Source organism: Lissotriton helveticus, chromosome 12 (genome assembly GCF_964261635.1).
Source record: "Lissotriton helveticus chromosome 12, aLisHel1.1, whole genome shotgun sequence".
NCBI lineage: Eukaryota > Metazoa > Chordata > Amphibia > Caudata > Salamandridae > Lissotriton > Lissotriton helveticus.
The window spans coordinates 840037193-840059161 of record NC_136073.1 but is presented as its reverse complement, the minus strand read 5'-3'; the positions used below and the strand labels follow the sequence as shown (position 1 = coordinate 840059161).

General features: G+C 48.1%; 1 protein-coding gene across 1 annotated transcript in view; it reads left to right on the top strand.

Moving 5' to 3' along the window:
- The window catches only part of MKNK2 (MAPK interacting serine/threonine kinase 2), a 42469-nt gene that overhangs the window by 7654 nt on the left and 12846 nt on the right, over positions 1-21969 (top strand). Inside the window, exons 3-10 of the mRNA XM_078671545.1 lie at positions 10472-10562; positions 11213-11314; positions 11903-12000; positions 13697-13776; positions 13869-13942; positions 14052-14156; positions 14456-14511; positions 15051-15146. Of these exons, the coding sequence (XP_078527671.1) occupies positions 10472-10562; positions 11213-11314; positions 11903-12000; positions 13697-13776; positions 13869-13942; positions 14052-14156; positions 14456-14511; positions 15051-15146 (702 nt within the window). The remainder of the gene's footprint in view (positions 1-10471; positions 10563-11212; positions 11315-11902; positions 12001-13696; positions 13777-13868; positions 13943-14051; positions 14157-14455; positions 14512-15050; positions 15147-21969) is intronic.

The following is a 21969-nucleotide window of genomic DNA, read 5'->3' as shown; positions in this document are numbered from 1 at the left end:
ATGGCCTCGGTGGAGCCTAGAGCCCTGATGCAAGAACTCAAAGGAGCGACACCCCTGGTGATGAGAAGCTCAGTCTTTGAGGGATTAAGGACAGACATGTCTCAGCGAGTGAGAGAAGACAGCCAACGACTGATTAACACCAGATGCTCAACTAACAAGCGGATACGGACCAGAGACCAACTGTTTAGTCGGCCTGGCCCTGGAATATTTGGGGAAGGTTGTCCAAGGACCTTACATTCATTACAGGGAACTAACTACATAGAACTCTCCAGTACATGACGAAGTGATTGTTTAAGTTTAGAGTAGAAAAGGCTAGACTTTCCAGTTTCCCAACTGTCAAGAAGTGTCTCCATTGAGAGCAGTGTCAGATACACATTTCAGCAAACCACGCAACGGAGGCGACCTACCACCATCGGCGGTCCCTGTCAACCAGCCTTCTCCGATCGTACAGTACATCGCATACAGCACTAAAACCTGAAAGAGCTTCTAAAGCGGATACACCTAGTTTCTCCACAATCTTAACGAGGTACAGGAGCAATTACATGGACAGTCAGTTACTCCTTCCTGCGCTAGATGTGGGGCTACCTGCATCAAATGACAGAGGTCATACAGGGATCTCACAGGACAACTTTCGGCAAAAGATTTTCTTGTCTGAGCTCATAGGACCACACCCCATAGCTTTGCCATTTAGCTGCAAGATCAGTACGTGGTAGCAGAAGAGGGGCTTCAACAAATCGCTTCCACTTAAGATCTGACCTGCATCAACAGTTGTTTCTATGAAGACGCACCCCAATTTCCACTACTCCAGCTTCACCTGGTGCTCAGACACAAGCCTGTTACTCCGTCCAGTTACACTAATTATTGTGGTGCTGAGACGAACCGCGTTGTTTCACTCCAGGGAGCCGAATTATGTACTGTTGTGGAGTGCGACAATACTGGCGAAATATTTAGGTGACGCAAGATTGCACAGAAGGTGAATCTCACTTCTACGGGTGGCTTCCACAGGAGTACAACTATTATCGCAGATTTAGAGTAGGGCAAGGCAGAAGAAGCCAAGCAAAAACGGAAGCACTAAGGGGTTTAGTCTTAACAGACTGACACACTGGTCCGAATAGGGGGAGTAACCTGCGTCGGTTGCCTACAATGCATACGAGTTGTAGAATCTAAAGTAGTAATACAAATATACAAAGGAAAGCACCAATAAGATAATCGCTTACAATACAATCCGGTTCCCATCTGGTTCCAGTTCACAAAAGGTAGAACTGGAGCCGTGTCTTGAATCCTCATTGGGGCGCTCTCCTTTGTTGTGGAGAGCACAAGGGAGTCAACCTGGTCAGTGCAGTCCAGTGAGGTGGAATGAAGAAGAAACGAGCATTAGAAATGCAATAGGTTTCACCCGTTTTTTTTTTGTGAGTTATTGGCATAGCTCAACAGCTACCAGACAGAAATTGCCACTTTGCAGGTGCGGAACAGAGCATTGCCTAAAATGATGTTGATAGCCTACCAAATAAAGTCAGATCAGGATAACCAGGAGGAACCGCAGACATATCGGGATAGCCAATGCAAGCAAACAATTAGTGAAATCGACTGGGCGTGACCCAAGCATACAAAGGCGGGAGAATCAGACCGAATGCACCAATAAAAACCCAGTATTTCTAAATGGCACAACAGCGAACAAATGGCAATTCATGGGCATGCCAAAAGCTGATAGAGGTGATAACAACAGGTCTTGCAAACAGCGCATGCGTGCTGCCTAGGCTGGACCTAAAAAGCCTTCTGGAGACCAGTCTGCCTGAACTGAGGGAAAACAGTTTATGCCTCTGCACCTCCTATTATTTTCAGCAAACCTGGATTTTTTAGACGGCCTCGGTAAGGGTGTTAAACTTCTAAATGGCAGTAGCCCATGTTCTGGTCCTGTTTCACTCCGTTGTCTGGCCCAGACTATTTGATGGCAGCAGAGAGTATGGCTAAACCACTGCTTTTTCTTCTTGCCTAATAATTTCCCCAGCTTGTGCCCTCCTGAACATAGACACGCAGTTTCTTCCATGTCACCTGTACACAGCAGCTAGATCAGTGGCTCCATCTCTCAATAATGGTGTTAGTATAGCTAAAAGTCGTCATCTGCTGGTTGGGTATCTGTGGTCCACCTTCTACGTTGCTTATATAGTAGCGAGATACTGGTCTGCAAATAACACTTAAAGAACCAATCATGTGGCTATCCTTAATGAATTAACTTGGTATTGAACTGCTTGAGGGCAAATAAGTTAATACATGTTATACTTAGGTGGGCGCTGTTATGATTAAGCCAGTGAATTCACATTATGCAGTCGGTATTTTCCACAAATCAAAAAAAAAAATTACTTTCCTCTGGCAAGGTTGTGTACATTAACAAATACACTTTTTTTTTTACTTGGTCCCGCATCCTAGACAAAGTGAATTGAATGATTATAGTGTGTGGATACAGCCTCCCATATTAAATATGTTGTTGTTGCAAAAGCTTTATTTCGATACGTAAATATCTTAAAAGCAATACATACAAAAATACATTCTCAAGGCCTATAGTAACATACAATTGTGAGTTTTAAAATAATCAAGTATAATACAATAAATAGTTAAAAAGAGAATTAAATTGAATTGGCAAGCCTTTTGGCACGAATCACCCATGCCCATTTTAAAAACTTTCAAACACCACAAACAATGGAGGGGGATGTATCAGTCAATAAAATGCAGAGGGCCACCAGATGCTGTCGTGTGCCTAGGAGCCTGCACAATGGTATTAGCCAGCGCCTCCTTGGAGCACGATAGTCCGGACATTCGAAGAAAAAATGTGCCACCGTCTCCACCAGTGTCGAGCACATAGCACAGAAGGATGAGGACTGGGAAGATGAGGATCTCCACCTGGACACCAAGTTGCCCAAGGGTAGGGTGCCCACTCTGAGTTTGAAATAGAGAACCCTGTCCAGTGGGATGGAGATTAGATCCAGGTAAGGCTCAAATGCAGCCACATCTTTAATTCTCAGGAATGCTGCGGTCGAGTTGCAGTGGCGAGGATTGCGAATGAGTTTAGAGGCTATCCAGTCCCAATATAGCTTCTTCAGGGTGGCTTTTGGAGGAGCAGAACGAGTAACCCAGGATTCTTCTAAACCCAGCTCCACCAGTATGCTCTTTATGTCCCTTAGCCATTTAATTCGATGCCATCCCTCCATTGCAATTACCTCAGACAGACCTGCTGCATAAGAGGCTAGTTTTGCAGCGTGAATCTTTCTGGATTCACTATGCTGTGCATTATTCCGCGGTCTTGTGGTTGGGTCCGGATTCGTAGTCTTTTCTTTGTGTTTTTTTTTTTTTTTTTTTTCTTAGCCCAGGTGGGCGTCGGCGTCACACCCCCATGGGTGTATTTCCGGTGACGTCGGCATGCTTCCTGCGGAAGCTCCCACTCTTGGGCGCCATCTTCAGATTCTTTTTTTCCGCGGTCGGGTCTGGATCGTTCCCGTTTGGGCTCCAGACATTTTTGGAGAAAGAAGAAAGAAAATACAGAAAAGACGAGGAGAAGTCATCTGAAGACTCCAGGGGACTTCACCGACGAAAAACAAGCAAGGATAAGGCGTTTTCCATCGAGATCTTCGACGACCGTCGACGAACACGCGACCAGAGAGGCCCTGGACGCTCGAGGATGGACAACACGCCGTTCAAGTTCTGCCGTAACTGCCACCACAAGTACGCGCAGAAGGACCAGCACCCGGTATGCAACCTTTGCCTACCGGTGGACCACGAAAGCGGAGACTGCAACGCCTGTTCCGCCTTCACCCCGAAGACCCTTCGTGTGAGAGAGAGGCAGAGGGTAGCACACGCCGCCCTGCAGGGGAAGGCCCCGACTCCGTCACTCTACGAGCTGGGGATGTCCTCCGAGGAAGAAGACAACGCTGCCGCCGAAGACGACAGCTACACGGTCGTAGAGACCGATTACACGAAGACTTCTGACAAGGTAGGAGACTCTTCGGCCCCCAAGAACCCGAGAGACTCTGAGTCTAGAAAAATCGAGGGCAAGACCCCGAAAGCGCCGACGCCAAAAAAGGCGGCGTCCGCGACTACTCCCAGGCCCAGCGGATCCTCCGAGAAGGAGTCCCCGGCGCCGAGAGCTGCTGATCAGCAGAAAACGTCGAAAATCGTCCCCGAAAAGGATCGATCGACGAGGGAGAAAGACCCGAAACTGACGACGACGACCAGAGACCCGAAATCCGGTTCGACGTCGAAAACTTCGACTCCGAGAGGCACGGCGACGAGCCATCCGTCGAAGAGAGCGGCCGACCCATCCGACGCGGAACACGCGGCCGAGATGGAAAAGAAAAGAAGGCGCCTCGAGGCAGAAATGGAGAACATCATGCAGCGGAAGAAAGATTTCGACGCAAAGATGAAAGCCTTCACGATCCCTCACAAGACCAAGCCACCAGTGATGGAGGCGGTCGAGGAGGAAGAAGAGGTCGCCGAAGTCACCGAGCAAGACCAGGACGTCGAGGTGATCGACGACCAGGAGGAGTACGACAATCCCTACGAAAGTTACAGCTATGGGGAGGAAGATGAGGGCAGGACAGACACAGAGTCGGCACCCTCTGACCTTCAGGAGGTAGATTACATCGATGTCGACACCGACAGCCCGGAGGAGGTGGTCGACACCTACCCCTCGAGGCCCTCGCCGCCGGACGACATCGGGGCCTACAACTCGGTGATACAATCTGCCGCAGCAGCTTTCAAGCTCAAGCTCGACGAAGAGAAGCAGAAAGCAGACTTCCTTCTAGAAACATTACTCCCAACACAAACGAGGAGCCAGTTCCTTCCAATGCTCGAGAGCGTCTTGGCTCAGGGGAAGGAAGCTTTCAGGGAGCCCGCAACATGCAAGGCAGTAACTCCCAGAACTGAGAAGAAGTACAAGCATGCCACAAAGGACCCGGCCTACATTCAGGGCACGGTCTCCGCAGACTCCATTATCACGGCCACAGCAAGAAGGAGGGCTAACGTACCCACTACCTCGGGCCCACCACCGGATAAGGAGAGCAAAAGGATGGATCTGGTGGGCAGAAGGATCGAACGGAATGCCGCGACCCACTGGCGCATGGCTAATTCCAACGCCCTGATAAACAGGCACATGTACCAAATCATGGAGGGACTGGGGCAGTTGGTGAAGGACTTGCCCCAGGATGCCAGGCAGAAAGCCGAAAAGCTGATTGAAGAGGGGAAGAATGCGGCAAATTCTTGCCTTAAGACGGCCCTGGATGAGGCAGACACCGCCAGCAGGCTCATGATGATGGGCGTCACGGAAAGGAGACACGCCTGGCTCAGGATATCCGGTTTCAAACCGGAGGTGCAACACAGCATCCTGAACACACCGTTCAACGGCAGCACGCTTTTCGGACCAACAGTTGATGAACAACTCAGCCAACTGAAGAAAGATAACGAAACAGCAAGATCCATGGGGGCATTGCAGTTCAGAGGGAACAAGAGGGGCACCCCGTCACGGAGGCCCGGCGGGAGAGGCGGAAACCAGCCAGGTACATCACACCAGGCTTTCCAGCAAACGCACCAGGCAGACTCGCAGACTCAGCAGGGTCATCAGAAGCAGCCCTGGCAGTACCAACAAAGAGGCCAGTCCTTTCGAGGGAGAAATGGACGGGGGCAAAATAGAAGAGGGGGCCAGCAGCCCACCTCCAAGTGACTTCAAAAAACTCCGTGTGCCCGCCCGCAAAAAAGAACCCAGGGGGCAGCACGTACAGATGGGTCAAGACAAACTAGACACCTACGACCACAGGACACCAGTGGGAGGAAGATTAAGATACCACCTCCAGGAGTGGAGAGAAATCACATCAGACAAATGGATCCTCAACATTATCCAATTCGGATACTGCATAGAGTTGGAGGGGAGGCCAACAAGCAAAAAACCAAAAAGAAAGCCACTAGCAGGCAAGCAGCTAAAGTGCCTTCAGGAAGAAGCAAAAGAACTCCTGCAGAAGCAGGCCATAGAACGGGTACCCTTCAAGGAAAGAAACACAGGAGTATACTCAACGTACTTCCTGGTACCAAAAGTAGACGAGACAATGAGACCCATTCTCGATTTAAGGTTCATGAACAAATTCATAAGAACGCAAAAATTCAAAATGACCTCCCTGCAAGAGGTGCTCCCACAATTGCAGATCGGGGACTTCATGGTCACTATAGACCTCAAAGACGCATACCTGCACATCCCAATGAACAGAAAGCACAAACACATGCTCAGGTTCACCGTCGGAGAAAGCCACTACCAGTTCACGACACTGGCCTTCGGTCTGAAATCGGCACCAAGAGTTTTCACAAAGTGCCTCGCAGCAGTCGCAGCGCACCTAAGAAGGCAAGGGATACACGTATACCCTTACCTGGACGACTGGCTGGTGAAAGCAAACTCATACCAGAAATGCAAGCTGCACGCACATACAGTGACCAGCACGCTCATAAACCTGGGGTTCTCCATCCATTGGAAGAAATCATCAATGGAGCCAGAACAAGTGAAGATCTTCCTGGGAGCACAGATCAACACCTTACAGGGCAAGGTGTTCCCCAGCGAGAAGAGGGCGAGGGCGCTGGTGAAGGAAACTCGCCTCTACCGGAAGGGACAAGCTCGGACAGTGAGGACTGCGAGCAAGATCATGGGGATGATGGCATCATGCATCCACCTGGTACCGAATGTACGACTCCACATGAGACCCATTCAAGAATGGCTACAGGAGCAATGGTCACAAGCTACAGGCAGTTGGGAGGATCTAGTGGTTGTAACGCACGCAGTGCAGAAGGAGATGACATGGTGGACCATGGAGAACATAGCAAGGGGAAAGCCTCTAACGCCCCCAACGCCAACAGTGACCATCACCACAGACGCATCCCTGAAGGGATGGGGCGCTCACATGGAGGAGCTCAAGGTGAGAGGACTGTGGACACCAACGGATGCCACAAAACACATCAATTACTTAGAATTGAAGACAATCTTCCTTGCACTGAAAGCCTTCCAGACAAGACTGTACAATCACAAGGTGTTGATACAAACAGACAATACCACTGCGATGTTCTACATCAACAAGCAGGGGGGCACCCAGTCAGCCCCGCTTTCAACGCTAGCACAGGAGATATGGAGATGGGCAATCCCTCTCAAGATAGACCTACTGGCCATACACCTGCCAGGGAAGGACAACATACAAGCAGATTGGCTCAGCAGGCTGACTTCAGCATCCCACGAGTGGGAGCTCAATGCTCAGGAGACAAGGCACCTATTCGACAGATGGGGAACTCCATCGGTGGACCTGTTTGCCACACGCCAGAATGCAAAATGCCGAAACTTCGCATCCAGGCAGCCCGAGGAGGGGTCACTGGGGAATGCCCTATGGATAGATTGGTCAGGGACATTTGCCTACGCCTTTCCCCCGATACCACTGATGCACAGAGTACTGAGCAAGTGCAGAGCGAGCAACATGACACTGATACTGGTCGCACCACAGTGGGCGAGGCAGACATGGTACTCGCAGATCATGGAGATGACACAGTGTGCACCCCACAGATTCAGCAGGAGGAAAGACTTACTCTCCATGCAGAACGGAGAGGTGCTGCACCCAGAGCCAGAGAGCATGAGCCTAGTAGCGTGGCTCCTGAGGACATAGAGTTCGCACATTTAAGATTGCCAGAAAGTACACTGAAGGTCCTGCGGGAGGCAAGAAGGCCTAGCACTCGGAAGTGCTATGTTGCGAAATGGAAGAGGTTCACAATATGGTGTAGACAAGAAAGACTTCACAATAAAATGAAGAGGGACTCCACAGTGCTAAGGTACCTGACGCACTTGCTAGAGAAGAACCTCAGCTCATCCTCCTTGAGGGTTCACTTAGCAGCAATAGTCGCCTACACGAGGGGTGAAACGTGCAGGAGTTTCTTCACATCACAGGTGGTGAAGAGATTCCTAGAAGGGGCGAAAAGGATCGCACCGCCCAAGCGGGTGCCGCCACCTGCATGGAACTTGAACATAGTCCTAACGGAACTCATGAAAGAGCCCTTTGAACCGCTCCACAAGGCGTCCTTAAAGATGCTGACTATGAAAACAGCCTTTCTGGTTGCAATAACGTCCCTACGCAGAGTAAGCGAGCTTCAGGCTCTGACGCTACAAGAACCCTACATACAAATACACAATGACAGGGTTGTGATGAGGACTGACCCAAACTTCATGCCGAAGGTGGTATCTAAATTCCACATGAACCAGTCTATACAGATACCGAGTTTTTTCCAAAAACCAACAACTGCCGCTGAGCGAGCTCTGCACACCCTGGACGCCAGAAGGGCAGTCATGCACTACATCGAAAGGACGAAGGGACACAGGAAAACAAAACAGTTCTTTGTGTCATTTGCCAACAGTTACATGGGAAAAGCAGTAACCAAAAAGACAATTGCACGATGGATCGCACAGACAATCCAACTCTGCCACAAGCGTGCAGGACAAGAGCTAGCAGAGGGGACACGTGCCCACTCCACTAGGAAAAAGGGCGCTACAATAGCCTTCCTGGCTAACACACCCATACAAGACATATGCCTGGCGGCAACATGGGCTTCGGTGCACACGTTCACGAAGCACTACTGTGTGGACATACAGATGAACAAGGAAGCTCAAGTTGGACAGAAGGTGCTACAGCACATATTCAATACCCAACGCTCATCTTCCACCCAACCGCCACAGAAATGAGAAACCGCTACGAAATCTATGCACAGCATAGTGAATCCAGAAAGATTCACGCTGCAAAACGAATAGTTTTCTTACCTGTCGGTGTAGTTTTGCAGCTTGAAGATCTTTCTGGATTCACTAGCGAACCCACCCACCTCCGCCAGAAAGATGAGGCTGGAGAGAGAAGAGGTGGTTAACAAAAGAAAGGTTTTTAAAAAAGTACAAAGCGGTAAAATACCAACTAAATAGAACATTGCCATTACTTCGGAAATGAAAAGAAACACGGAAAAAAAAGAACCCGAAGATGGCGCCCAAGAGTGGGAGCTTCCGCAGGAAGCATGCCGACGTCACCGGAAATACACCCATGGGGGTGTGACGCCGACGCCCACCTGGGCTAAGAAAAAAACCAACAAAAAAAAACCCAAAGAAAAGACTACGAATCCGGACCCAACCACAAGACCGCGGAATAATGCACAGCATAGTGAATCCAGAAAGATCTTCAAGCTGCAAAACTACACCGACAGGTAAGAAAACTATTCGTTCCGGGACCCTCCACAAGCGGGCCCACAAAAGCAGAGGCCGTAACCGCGCCTGGTCCGCGATTGGTTTGCAGCCCAAGTCAAGAAGCACTGGGACTGTCGGAGTGCTCAATGGGAGAACCAAGAGTTCTTTCAAGAATTTGCTTTCTGACTTGGCTAATACCTCCAGGTTTGTGGTGCCCCACAACTCCGCCCCATACAGTGCGGCAGCGACCCCTCTAACTTTGTATATATCTATAGCCGGGGAGATACAATGTTTTGGGGGATGAGCGGGATTCCCTGAGTAGGGCACCAGTCACCCTTATGTGGCTAAGCAACATCTTTTGGATATGAGGGGTCCAGCTCATAGAATTGCTGAGGCGAATCCCCAAATAGTCAAACTCACGGACCCTCTCCGGGGAACAGTATTTAGAACCGGGGGGGGGGGCCCTAATTTTTTGGGAGGATTCATGGTCAGGAATTTGGTCTTATCTACGTTAATTGTCAGGCCCCTAAGGGAGCAGAACTCCTGGAAGCGGGTGAGGAGCTTTTGGAGACCCTGAGGTGTCTTTGCAATGAGCAGGGTATCGTCAGCAAAGAGCAGGATATGCATTATGGGACAGTGGTTACGGACAAACAGAAGCGAGTATATTGAAGAAGCGCCTACCTAAACCAGCCAGCTAACAAGATAAGACATACTTACTGTTCTTTTGGGGAAGGTTACTGTTTAGTTAAGCATCTTATTCACTTACGACACTGTTGTAGGGCAAATAAACCCCATCTACACTCTGTAGGTGGTTACTGCGCAAAAACTCCTCAACGTTTGCTTGATGTGGTGGATTTCAATCTGCGACTGAATGAGTTAATGTGCTTTCCATACCCGTCTCCAGACACTATGGAGTTTTGTCTACCCTAGGCTCTCGAGCACAATCCCATGGCTGTAGTGTGTATGAATGCAGACCCCATTTGCGATCCTTTTTTCCTCCTCGCACTGCGTTACCCGTTTGTTACGGGCCAGGCCTGTTTAGGAAGCAGCTAGTTTAGCCTCCACCATTTGCGTTTTGGCCTGCCCTGGTCAGAACTGCTAGAGAAACTTGTTTACTAGGAGCATCCTGGTTTGATTACATGTAAAGCCCGTCCAACCATGGTTCATCGTGAACTATGAATGCATTGATAGGAGAGCGAGCGCCTTGGAGATCTGATTCTGACCACCTTCTCTTCTTCCACGCAGGGGCAGAATCCTTTTGATTTGGTCGGCTACAATGACACCGAATCTGGCCACCTGGATTCCGTATTCAATTTCGACTGCCCAATCCGACCAGGTACGTTACTCTTTCTGTATGGTTAGTGTGGGTGGAATGGAGTCCTAGGGCGCTCAGGTCACTGAACACAACGGGGGTCGGATATTTTTAGAGACGGGGTGGGGGCCCTTTCTCAGAATCTATTTCAGGGCTTCTCTTTGCTGCCAGGTTCACTGATCCTCCTTTACCCAGCGTGACCGTGACGAGGAGAGCAGGACTCTGCAAGCATGTGCACAGAAGCAGATGTCTCTGTCAGTGCAGGCAGCTGCTCGCAGGCCCACATCTCTGCTTCAAAGTGTAGCCTGCCTCTTAGTGGAACCAGTCCACTCACGTTACAGGACACCCCATGAGCACAGCAGCTATACTCGCCCATCACAGGGAGCTGGACTCAAGTGTCACCTTTGTGTAGTCTTTGCCTCCCATGCGGTTTGTGTCCAGGTTCTCCTGTGTGCCCACTGCTCTCCTGGTCTGTGCATATGTGTAGGCTACACTTTAAGGAGGCAGGATTGTGCCATCTTCTCGTGTTTGTGTGTACTGCGCACGTGTGCATACGCTGTTGTTGGGCTTTGCTTTCCAACAGTGGTGTCTATTATTTTTTTGACAAATAGGTAAGAGTCCTGCCTATTAATGCTTCTTCTTTATACCCCTTTCCTCCATTGATGCTTCCGCAGTCATGCCATCTAGTCAACCAATTGACATACCCGATTCCAAAAAGAGGACCAAAAAGAAGAAACGGTGCCGGGCCACCGACAGCTTCTCAGGGCGCTTTGAAGGTGAGCATCGGCTGGCTTTGAATCTGCTCTGGTGGCGACCGGCGCTATGGGAGACAGGCCCTTTGTGCGTGCGGTAGGGGCAGCGGCAGCTGGCCATGTGTCGCCATACCACTCGCAGCATGCAAGGAGCTTGTCCACATGGACCGCCTTGTGAGAACGGATTTGAACGCTCCCAAGTCCCAGGATGCCCGTGACAAGCGGTTTAAACTGGTTATTTTAAGCCACCTCTGCTGGCAGTTGCTGGAGGCTGCTATGCCAGCCGGCCCACGCTGGGGTAACTCAGTAAGGTCTCTGCTCGAACACGCCCCAGAAGAGCATCTTTCGCCCAGAACATTGTGGGGTGGGGGAAACCTTACCAGGGGAGCACCAATAAATCCAAGACCGATGGTTGACTTTACAGTGAAAGGCCCAGGCTGGGGGGCCGTCGGTTCCTGGGTATGGTGGTCTATATTCTGTAACAGTGTATTGTGGGCCTGTCGTGGCGTCATTTAACTGTGCCATATTCTAGACAGGCTGTCTGGCAGAAGCACACAGTTCGCCGTCCTTTTCTTTGCCTTCATCTAGTTGTGTTTTTCCGCCTGCCAACAGATATGTACCAACTTCAAGAGGAAGTGCTTGGAGAAGGCGCCTATGCTCGAGTCCAGTCCTGCATTAATGTCATCACCAACAAGGAGTACGCCGTGAAGGTAGGTTGGGCCCTGGGAAAGGTGGTGGTTCTGAAAGGCTGAGGAAGAGCAAGTCACAAGTTGAAACAAGCACCCGCAGCACATTACTGCCAGTGGTCGTGCCCACCCGAGCGCTTACTCAGCAATGCTCATGTACCACAAACATATGCAGGGTGTGGAGCCCACAGTACCGTTTTGCCCTTCTGATGTACAGTAGTAAACAAACCATGTGAGCCACCGATCCAGAACTTGGACAAGTTCTGTAGTGGAGATAGGAAAATAAAAACAGCACAAAAAGGCATGCGCCCCGAGTGTCTCGGCAAAATATCAATAATTGGCCACGGTTCTACATCATCTGTTCTTTAGTTAGCAATTTAGAACATTTCGACTGTTCCATCCATACTAAATGTATAGGGAAAACAAAAAAAGCCATGAAAACAAATGGTCGTTTGCTTTCTGTTTTCGCTCACATACTTAACACCCCAAACATTATTGTGGCGCTCACTTGTCCTGTTCAAATGCTGGCTTTGCCCAGCTCATGGGTCAAATACTGCTTTTGGGCACCCCTGCCCCCCTTTATAAAGCCTAGTTATTTCTACAACAAGACCACGTGGTTCAAGTTCTCGCATAACAGAGGATACCACGGCCAATTGCTCAGTTAGGACGAGCTGCATGTGGTCCCAGTTTAAGACATAGGGAGAGATGACAGTGCTGCTAGAGCTGGGGAACCGAACCACGACGCCTCAACGTGAACTTCTTCCGAGCTGGTGTACATGAAAGTCGGGTTTATGAATGCAGTGATGGCAGGGGCTGGTGCGAGCCATGAGTGAGCGCCCCCACCCCGTAACTGGAGCAGAGCCAGCCTGAGAGGGAGAGAAAGGGAGACAAATAAACAGTGTTTGAGAAGGGATCGCCCTTCCCCCTGCATTCCTACAGTGGCGGAAAGGCTGCTGATACCATGTGCTGGCAGTCACTGCTGTGGAGAGGGTGGGGTGGAGGGGGTGCTTTGTCCACAAGAAAGTCAATACTTGAGTCTAGCTTTTGCAAAACTATAGGATGTGGGGCCTGTGCGCACACGTGATATATAGCGCCTGGTCGGAGGCTTGTACACACACTAGAGCTCCAGGCGCCTGAGCCTTGCCTGCATCACCAACACGCTGCGTCCCGGCGAGCCCTACACACCACACGGTAAGGCGTCCTCCCGGAGCCTTGTGCACAGTAGGGCTGCTCGTGTAGGGAGCGGCGGGCTCCAGATCGTGTCACAGGGTCCTACCGCCCGAGGTGCCGCCTAGGGTTATTCCCGTGCATGCATTGCATTGCACAGCAGTGCTTGGTCCAAAACTCCACGTCCGGAGGCCTTCGATCCTGGATGTTGGCGTCTCTGAGCTCTGATAAGCTTCGGCCCCACTTGCTGTTTGTCTCTGAAGATTGTTTTGATCTCAGACAGGCCACGAGGGTAAATGTTTAGCAAAGGTGCTGTTGCCAAGTTCTGCAAGGCTCAGGCTCCCATCCGGGCAGGCCTGGCTAGTCATCTTGTGGGCAATTATTAAAGGTTTACAGGGTCCGTGATAGAGATGGGAGTGGCAGGGCGTGCTAGATGGGGAAAAACGAATGACCATGCCGGCCCAGCATGTTGTGTAACAGGCCCCAAGTGTATGGAGGTTTGAAGGCGGGCAGACTCGCTCTGAAGCTAACCCATGTTTGTAATCCCTTGCAGATAATCGAGAAGCAGCCCGGGCACAGCCGCAACCGGGTGTTCAGGGAGGTGGAGATGCTGTACCAGTGCCAGGGACACAGGTATGCTAACCGGGCTCCAAGCACGGGGGAAGGATGGGGGCGGGCTGCTGCAGGGCGAGAGGTGACCCGCTTCCTTCTCTCTCCTCTCTTAGGAACGTCCTGGAGCTGATAGAGTTCTTCGAGGAGGAGGACAAGTTCTACCTGGTGTTCGAGAAGATGTGTGGAGGTCAGTGCCGCCATCTCGGTTTCAGTCTGGCTACTAGTAGTGCGAGTTGTATGCACCATTCATTCCACTCAAACCTTACACCTTGTGTCCCCTCTTCATGCCTTTCTAGGATCGATTCTGACTCACATCCATCGGAGGCGGCATTTTAACGAAAAAGAGGCCAGCGTGGTGGTGCAGGACATCGCCAGCGCCCTCGATTTCTTGCACAATAAAGGTATTTATTGTTAAGGGGGCACATTGCCCCATGCTGCCTTTGCTCTTCCATCACCAGGTAGTCAGTCCCACCGTCCCCTTGGTGTTGCTGGGATTTCTGCTTTTCTCTGCATTGCTCAAGGGGGGAGTCCCCCGTTCCATGCAGTAACCTAGCCTGTACCTCAATCCATCTCTCCCTCCTCATCCCAGGGGGTTTTCACTTCATTTATAGTATAGAATGTCGGATACAAAGTTTGGAGATTTCTGTCTAGGTTTGTTAGGAATGTTCAGCTGTAACTCTGCCTTGTGTTCTTGTTGCAGGAATAGCCCACCGAGATTTGAAGCCAGAAAACATTCTCTGCGAAAGTCCACAGCAGGTGAGTGAAAAAGAGGACTCTCAGGAAGACGGTTAGACAAGTGAGCAGAGTTGGGCCCAAGACCTTTGTTGTTCGCTGAAAGCTACTATTCCTACAGTGCCAGTATAAAGGCAGCATACTCTGCCGTCTCAAAGCTGCCTACAGACTCACGCTTTCATCTGTTAAGGAAGCCAGGCTAGAGTCCTAAAACCAGCTTCCCTGCTCGACTGAAATGGCTTTGCCTCAGTTTAAAAATACACGCTTTAAAACAGGACAACTGTACATCAAAATATGGACAATATTAGTGCGTTCGCTATTGTTGGGGAGCGGCAGTTGGTCTCAGGCTAATTCAATACACAAAACAAGATTCATTTTAAATGTGTGTAATGCTAGGCTCTCGAACTGGAATCAGGGTCCAAGTAGACAAATGAGGTAGAGTCTTGAACGTTATAATCTATATAAAAGCTACTCTGCTCTTCAGTCGGTCCCTTGTAGCTACATGAGCATGGCTGACTGGGTGCAGCTGTTAACTGATCTCTCTCCTTGCATTACCTCTTCAGATGTCTCCAGTAAAGATCTGTGATTTTGACCTGGGAAGTGGCATAAAGCTCAACAGTGACTGTTCCCCCATCTCCACTCCAGAGCTGCTGACCCCGGTAAGATGTGGTTCAGGGTCACCTCAGTTTTAGACTACTGGGAATGGGGTGAATGTTGGATTCTGTCCGCGAGTCATAGTGGGATTTACATTTAGGCAGTTTGTTTCATGTTGATCATTGGCTGCACAGTATTGGGTTTAGTAAAAAAAAAAAAGTAATGAGGCAGCCAATGTTGTCAGTTGAATAATCTGTATGCCTTCGTATATGTGGTGAAACGTGGTTGTGCTTGCATTATGGCATAGGTATGGTCATGTTTCACTGCACACGCCTATAGAAGGACGCAGTTGCCATTTGCTTTTTCTATTTACTTGATGTATATAAGATGGAGGGCACCACCTAAATTTGAAATGTTAAGTTTGTAAAAGTTCCTTCCTGAGTGTCCAGCAGCAAATGGCAGCAGTCTGGCCCAACAGATTACAAAAAGAAAATGCTTGCAAGTGTTGGTACCTGTGGAGGAGTGGGTGGGGTAGAGTTGGTCGTGTGGGGTGGCTGGATGGTAAGCAGCACATGAGTGAGCATTACCTAATATATGAGGCAAAGCACACGACTATGCTACTCTCTTCCACAATGCAGAGTGTGGGGTTGGGTATTTGGCACTGGTGGAGAAGCACACGAGAGAGAGTTAGAGAACACTTGCACTTGTGGAATGATTAACGAAAATCAAGAGTAGTCTAAAAAGCGAGCAGTGGAAGGATACAAGTCAACCTGGCAAAAGGATGGATGGTAAAGAGGAGATATGCCTCTAGCAGGGGTGGGACAAACAATATGGGGAAAGGAAAATTATCAAATAAGCAAACAAATGAGTGGTGCAACCAATAGAAGTAGAGGGTGGGCTCTAATCTAAGCCCACTATAAATTCATGATGCATGGTCTCTGACAAAAAGTATTTTGCAACCAGGCAAGATCTAAAAAAAATTAGCAGGAAATCCATTTGAGGTGGTAAAACTAGACCACTATATTGGAGCAGAAATTGGTAAAGCTCGCTATAGCTCACAAATGTGAAATTAGGAGGCTTTTTGAGCCAAGCAGTCAGTAAATAAAAACAAGCATTGGCAAACCCAGTAGGTCTCGGAAATGCCCAAGCTATTGGCCTTGTCAATGTGACTGGTTTTAGCCATGTTGTCTGATATAGCTGAAAGTTCAGAAATAGAGGATGTTGAGTTGATGCGGAGCCTCTTCTCCAATGTAGAGTTTATTGTCCCGTCCTCCTCATACAAAAAAGCCCCATGACTTGGCCTGGACGGGCAGCATCATATTGCTTTTTTCAGTGAAATTCAGCCATGCTGAACAGCAGATGTGCTGCTAGTCAACATGGCTAAAAGACTCACATTGACAAGGCCAGTAGCTCAGGTATTGCTGAGATTTATTGGCTTTGCCAATGCTTGTTCGTTGTTAACAGGGTATTGCTGAACAAATGTGGAAGCAATAGAAACAATTGAGGAGCTTTGAAGTGAAGCGAGGACTTGACGGCCAAAGCTGCCAACAGGGGAACCAGGGTCAAATCTTTGAGGTCGGCCGAACAATTTGTGATTCTGGGCAAATTACTTACACATCTCCCTGCCTACAACAATGAATGAGTCATTGTGTAAAGTAACTGATGATCACTTAAAGCGCTCAAATACCATCAGCTGGTGTTAGCACTATGGCCAAGATGGAGGACGGACCAAGCTCTCCAATACCACTGGATCTTGCATACACAAAAAAAGTAGCAGCGACAAGGGAGGTAGTGGGGAGGCAGATAAAGCACAAAGGGATGGGAGAAGGACAAGCAACAACGTGAAAAGAAAACCATAATATGAAAACCTTAATATGAAAAGCGACCAAAATTAATGTGTGGTGTAATATAACTGGTAAGCCCTCAAAGCGCTCAAATACCATTGGCTTGTGTTCGCACTATGGCAAGACGGATGACGATGCGAATGCTCCAATCATCAGATTTTGCAATAAAAAATAATGCAAGTGCTTGTGTTTTAACACCTGTTCAAGTAATGAATTCGATTAAGTACACATGCGTACAAGGGTTACGGTCTGAAAAAACACGAGGGCTCCTATGAAGTGCTTAAAAAAACAACAAACAAACTAAGAGCCGGGTAAGGAGGGAGATGTACTTAGTCTATGCGCCATGAACCGGCCAAACAAGAAGAGGATATATCTCCCGCATGCCTAATGGCTGCCGCAAGACTCATTACTGGCTCAAGAAAACATTCGCATATTTCCCCAGACTTAAAGTCCCTAAAATGGCTGCCTTTTGAAGCCAGAATACAACTAAAAATTGCAGTTATGACACACGCGGCAGTGCACCACAATGCACCCAACTACCTCGCTCAAAAGTTGTCTATATCAGGAGGTTCGAGATCCAACAGAAGCTCAAAAAATCTACTCCTGAAACCCCGTAGATTCCGGAAAGAGAAAACTTACAAGCGCTCCTTCTCAGGAATGGCACCCAGGATCTGGAATGCGCTCCCTCCTGAAACCAGGCGTATCTCCTCCACTGCACTCTTCAAGAAAGAGGTGAAAACCATCCTTGTGGCCAAGATCTCCTGAACGTTATAGGTGTTGGATCAGAGACTCTGCATTGCTTTGTGACAATGCTCACCTTGTCCTTTGGCACTATACCTCTACTTGAGGGAGACACTACTACGCTACTTTCTTACTTCCAACCAATATATGATACACGTTGGGTCACTGTTTCACCCTCCCGGTGCCCCCACTCAGTGCTCTCTCTATACTAAAAACACGGCTATAAGCCTTCCACACACCCAAAGTGTACCTAAACACCTCTGTAGTGGGATCAATGACTTGTACCGTCTTATATTACTTGTTTACCTGACTGTATTTTGATATGTTTTATATATGTTATTATTATCCTTTCATGTTAGTGACTACTACATTGCTCCCATTACCTCTGTTCATTTCTACTGCCCCTACCCCTTTCATTGTGAAGCGCTCTGGTATCTTGTTCGCGCTATATAAAACTTTGAATAAATAAATAAATAAAAGAAAATGCGAGCAACACTGAAGTTTACCAATGGTAGATGGACAGCCTGTAAGTCTACAGATAAAACGCACCTCCCAGAGCCGAGACCAAAAGAAAAAAAAGCCTAGGTGCAAGACATTACAATGCTAATCGTGCCAGGAGTGAGGCTGAATTTTCGAGCTGAGACTCCGGTCTAATCATTGTGTAAAAATTACAGACCATTTGAAACGAAAGATGCAATAACAAGCGTGCACATATAGTCAGTCTTAGGCCACATTACTAATGGGATGCACAGTTCTGATAACGCATGAGTAAAAGGTGTGCAATCCTAGATTGTGATCAAAATCACATTAAACATGCAACATTTTCAGATACCACAACAAACACTACCAGGCTAAATAACATTTATTTTGCTTTAATAAAAATCTAAGATACCCTGTACGACCTTGTTAATCATCACACCTCAACACATGAAACATAAAAGTAAGTTGCACTCAAATCAAATTGCAGAAATATACGGTGACATTTGTTTTTGTTACTTTTGAGATTTGGCACTTAGGTGCCCTTACCTGATAAAGCCTTCGCCCCTACTTCAATCTTACAATTTATACAGGCAAATATATTGCTGGGGTTGATAGAACAAGCCCCCATATCCGTTTCTCCCCATGCCAGATTCTGCACGTTTTGTATATGATCGGCATAATGCTCTATGTAGTATTTTGGACGGCTCCGAATAAAAACCACTTCGAAAGTACATTTTCACGTATGCGGTGATAGATGACACGCTAGTGACAAGTGAGCTCGAGCCCATTTTGATTTTTTGTACCCATTAGCACTTTAAGCGCTGGATGGGGAGCCTTGGCGTCTATAAATTAGCAATAAAAAATAAAGGCCCCAGCAGGTAACACCTGTTAGCTAACAAGCCGAGGTCACACACGGGAAGACTACTTTATTATGTGGGGTGGCCTGGCCTGAAACACGTTTTGAGCACTTTACAGAGTTCACCGTTTGGTCTGTGACCTGCTGCACAATGGCATACTTTTATTTTACCTTACTTCGAGGGCAAAAAAGAGCGTTTGCGTTGGCCGCCACACAGAGGGGCCTTTAAGGCCCACGGCCCAGCAGGGAGGTCTGCGTGTTTTCCTCCTTAGACCGTTGGTTACAAAACCAACACAGATGGAGCAACCTCGAAAGCGCAGGGGCAACACATGTTAAGTAAACTTGAGTGTGTCGCTTTCTTTTCAAGTTATTTTGGTCTCGCAGTGAATAGGGGGGCGTTGAATTACACCTCTGCTAGGCCTGGTTCCAGTAACCGCCCCTGTGCAGCTTTCACAACGACCGGGAGCCTGGTCGGGGGGCCCGCTCCCCTCCCACCGGCACGGCGCTGACAGTTGGGCCTCTGCCAGGCCCCAGCGATAAGAACCACAGGGGAAAAACACCGAGGCAGACGCGGGCTCCGGGTAGCAACAGCCGGCGGCCCAATGGGAAGCCGAGGCGGGGTGCGCGGGCTGCGTGGGGGGAGGCGTGCCTCTGTTTTCAAAAGTGCGTCACACACAAAAGTCATCCGATGAGGCGGAGCGTGACGCGCGCTGCGAGGCCGTGGGAACGCAGAACAACTAGACCGCACATAAGCCTCTTTAAATGAGCGGCTCCTTATTGGAGGTAGAAATGGAAGGCCTGGTAAACCATACTCTGCAAGTATAAAATAAAAATAAAAAGAATAAAGGCCCGTGCCGTGCCGTACATGTCAAAAAACCTCGATACAGCCAGGAGACTCCTTATTTTAAGCCAATATGGCTTTATTTTGGCTGTCTTTCGCCCGAAGTTTTCTTTGCTTGACTGAGTGGGAACAATTAGGGTCCACGTCATTTTTCGAAAAAAAAATGTTTCTCATACTAGTTTTAAATGGTGGGCATGTGCAGCGTTTCCGAGTTAGAAAGCGAGACCTCACGAATAAAGGTAATTGATCATATCTTTAATGAGAGCAAACAATAAATACAGCGTCCTCGCATCACCAGTCCTCCGTCTAAATGCCTCCCTTGCTCCCATATTCATCACTCTAGATCAGGTAGCATCTTGTTACAGGTAACTAAGACGTCACATCTTCCCATCTTGATTCACCTAAATAAAACAAAACTAATTACAATTTAAGTATAAGTATCTGCCCACTAGTTAACCAAGACGCCACACTGTGGGGGGAAATAGCAAGGGGGTAACAGTGGGCTTCTGTTATCTCTGTAAATTTGCAGGGCAGTGCAGCCATCAGTGACTTACTAGATGCAACACAAAGTTAACATTATTTGCAATCTTATTTAATACCAGCGTTAATCATGCCGAGAAGCGGGTTAGGGTCGGAACTCTTGTTCCCTGGTTTAATATCTCTACACTGGATTTAAAAAGTTTCAGAACAATGTTATTACATTCAATAATCAACTTGTAGAGGACATCTTCGCCACCCAGGAAATTCCACCTACCGGCTTCCGATCCATACCCTCAATTTTGTGTATAAAATATAATTGGGGCTTTAGTTTGATTGTGAGCACCCCCAACATTAGCATTTAAGTGCATTGATGGTGTTCTCCTTTAATTAAACAAAGGCACCACGTTAGGCTCCCAGGTGACTTGTCATCTCTTAACATCTAGTTCCAGTCCGAAGCCTGAATTCAACCACCTAATTAATGCTTGTTAGAACTTGTGGTTTAGATCAGCCAATCCAAACCAGTTTGACTGAGGCTCCCGAAAACAAAGATATGAAAAAGTAAACCCCAGCCCTAGAAGGTGCATGCAGGAATGGATTACAATTGACTTGTTTCCATAGAATTTTAGATCCTGGTAATTGGAATCGTTTCCAGCTATTGTAACATTTTAGTAATGCCAGTCAACTGTTTTAAACACTAGTCCTACAACAAGCTGCCATGGAATGTTGATTGTTGAGTGTGTCAGTTCCTTACAGGATCAACACAGACCTATTGTAATAACCACTTACTCATGCAGCCTTATCCAAACCACACTTTGAAGGTCACAGCTGTTCTGGGGAATCTGCACTGTAATTGTTAGGTATCCGACATGTAAATAACCCACAATACACAGGATTTAAGATGCTCAGATTTAAACTGGAACTAGAGCAGTCTTTACTTCAGAATCAGGAAGTGTACAAGACACCAGAAAAAGTATTGGTTTACACTTTACAGCAATGTTTGGGAAGCACAGGTACTAGACGTTCACATCCTGGTCCAGGTAGTGCTGATCGGAAACAAACTAGGTTATTGGGATCTGTATAGCTTGCTGGTATGGTCTTGTGGCTCTTTTGGCAGTTCAGTTGTGGCCTTCCAGTTGGGTCTGCAATTTCCATTGCAGACAGGAGGCTGACATTTTTGTGGTGATGTTATACGTACTTTACTCTCAGTTTAATAGTATACTTCTAGTTTGGGGAACCTTTAGGGTGAACAACATCAGAACTTCTGTTTATTCATTCTATTAGGGCTTGTATGTTGGATCCGACAAGCAGTAACTCCAGGTGAAGGAATTGCCGATAATGAGGGGTACTAGATATTTCTCTTGATTCAAGTCATGTTGATCACATTATTCTGTGCCAGATTCATCTTTCTGGCATTTCCACTAGCAATGGAGATGCTTGCGCATTTTTGTGACTTTTTTTAAATTAGGGTATTGCTTGTGTTAGTGTAGGCAAGGGTCCCAGTGAAGCAGGAATAAGTAGATCAGTAAGAGCTCAGAAATTTAGAAAGAGTCCATGGTGGGTGCACAGATGTCACACGCGCTCCATGTCTGAAAATACCTACTCCCAACTGTGAAAATGATGCAGCTGACGTGGCGGTGGGGGAAGCG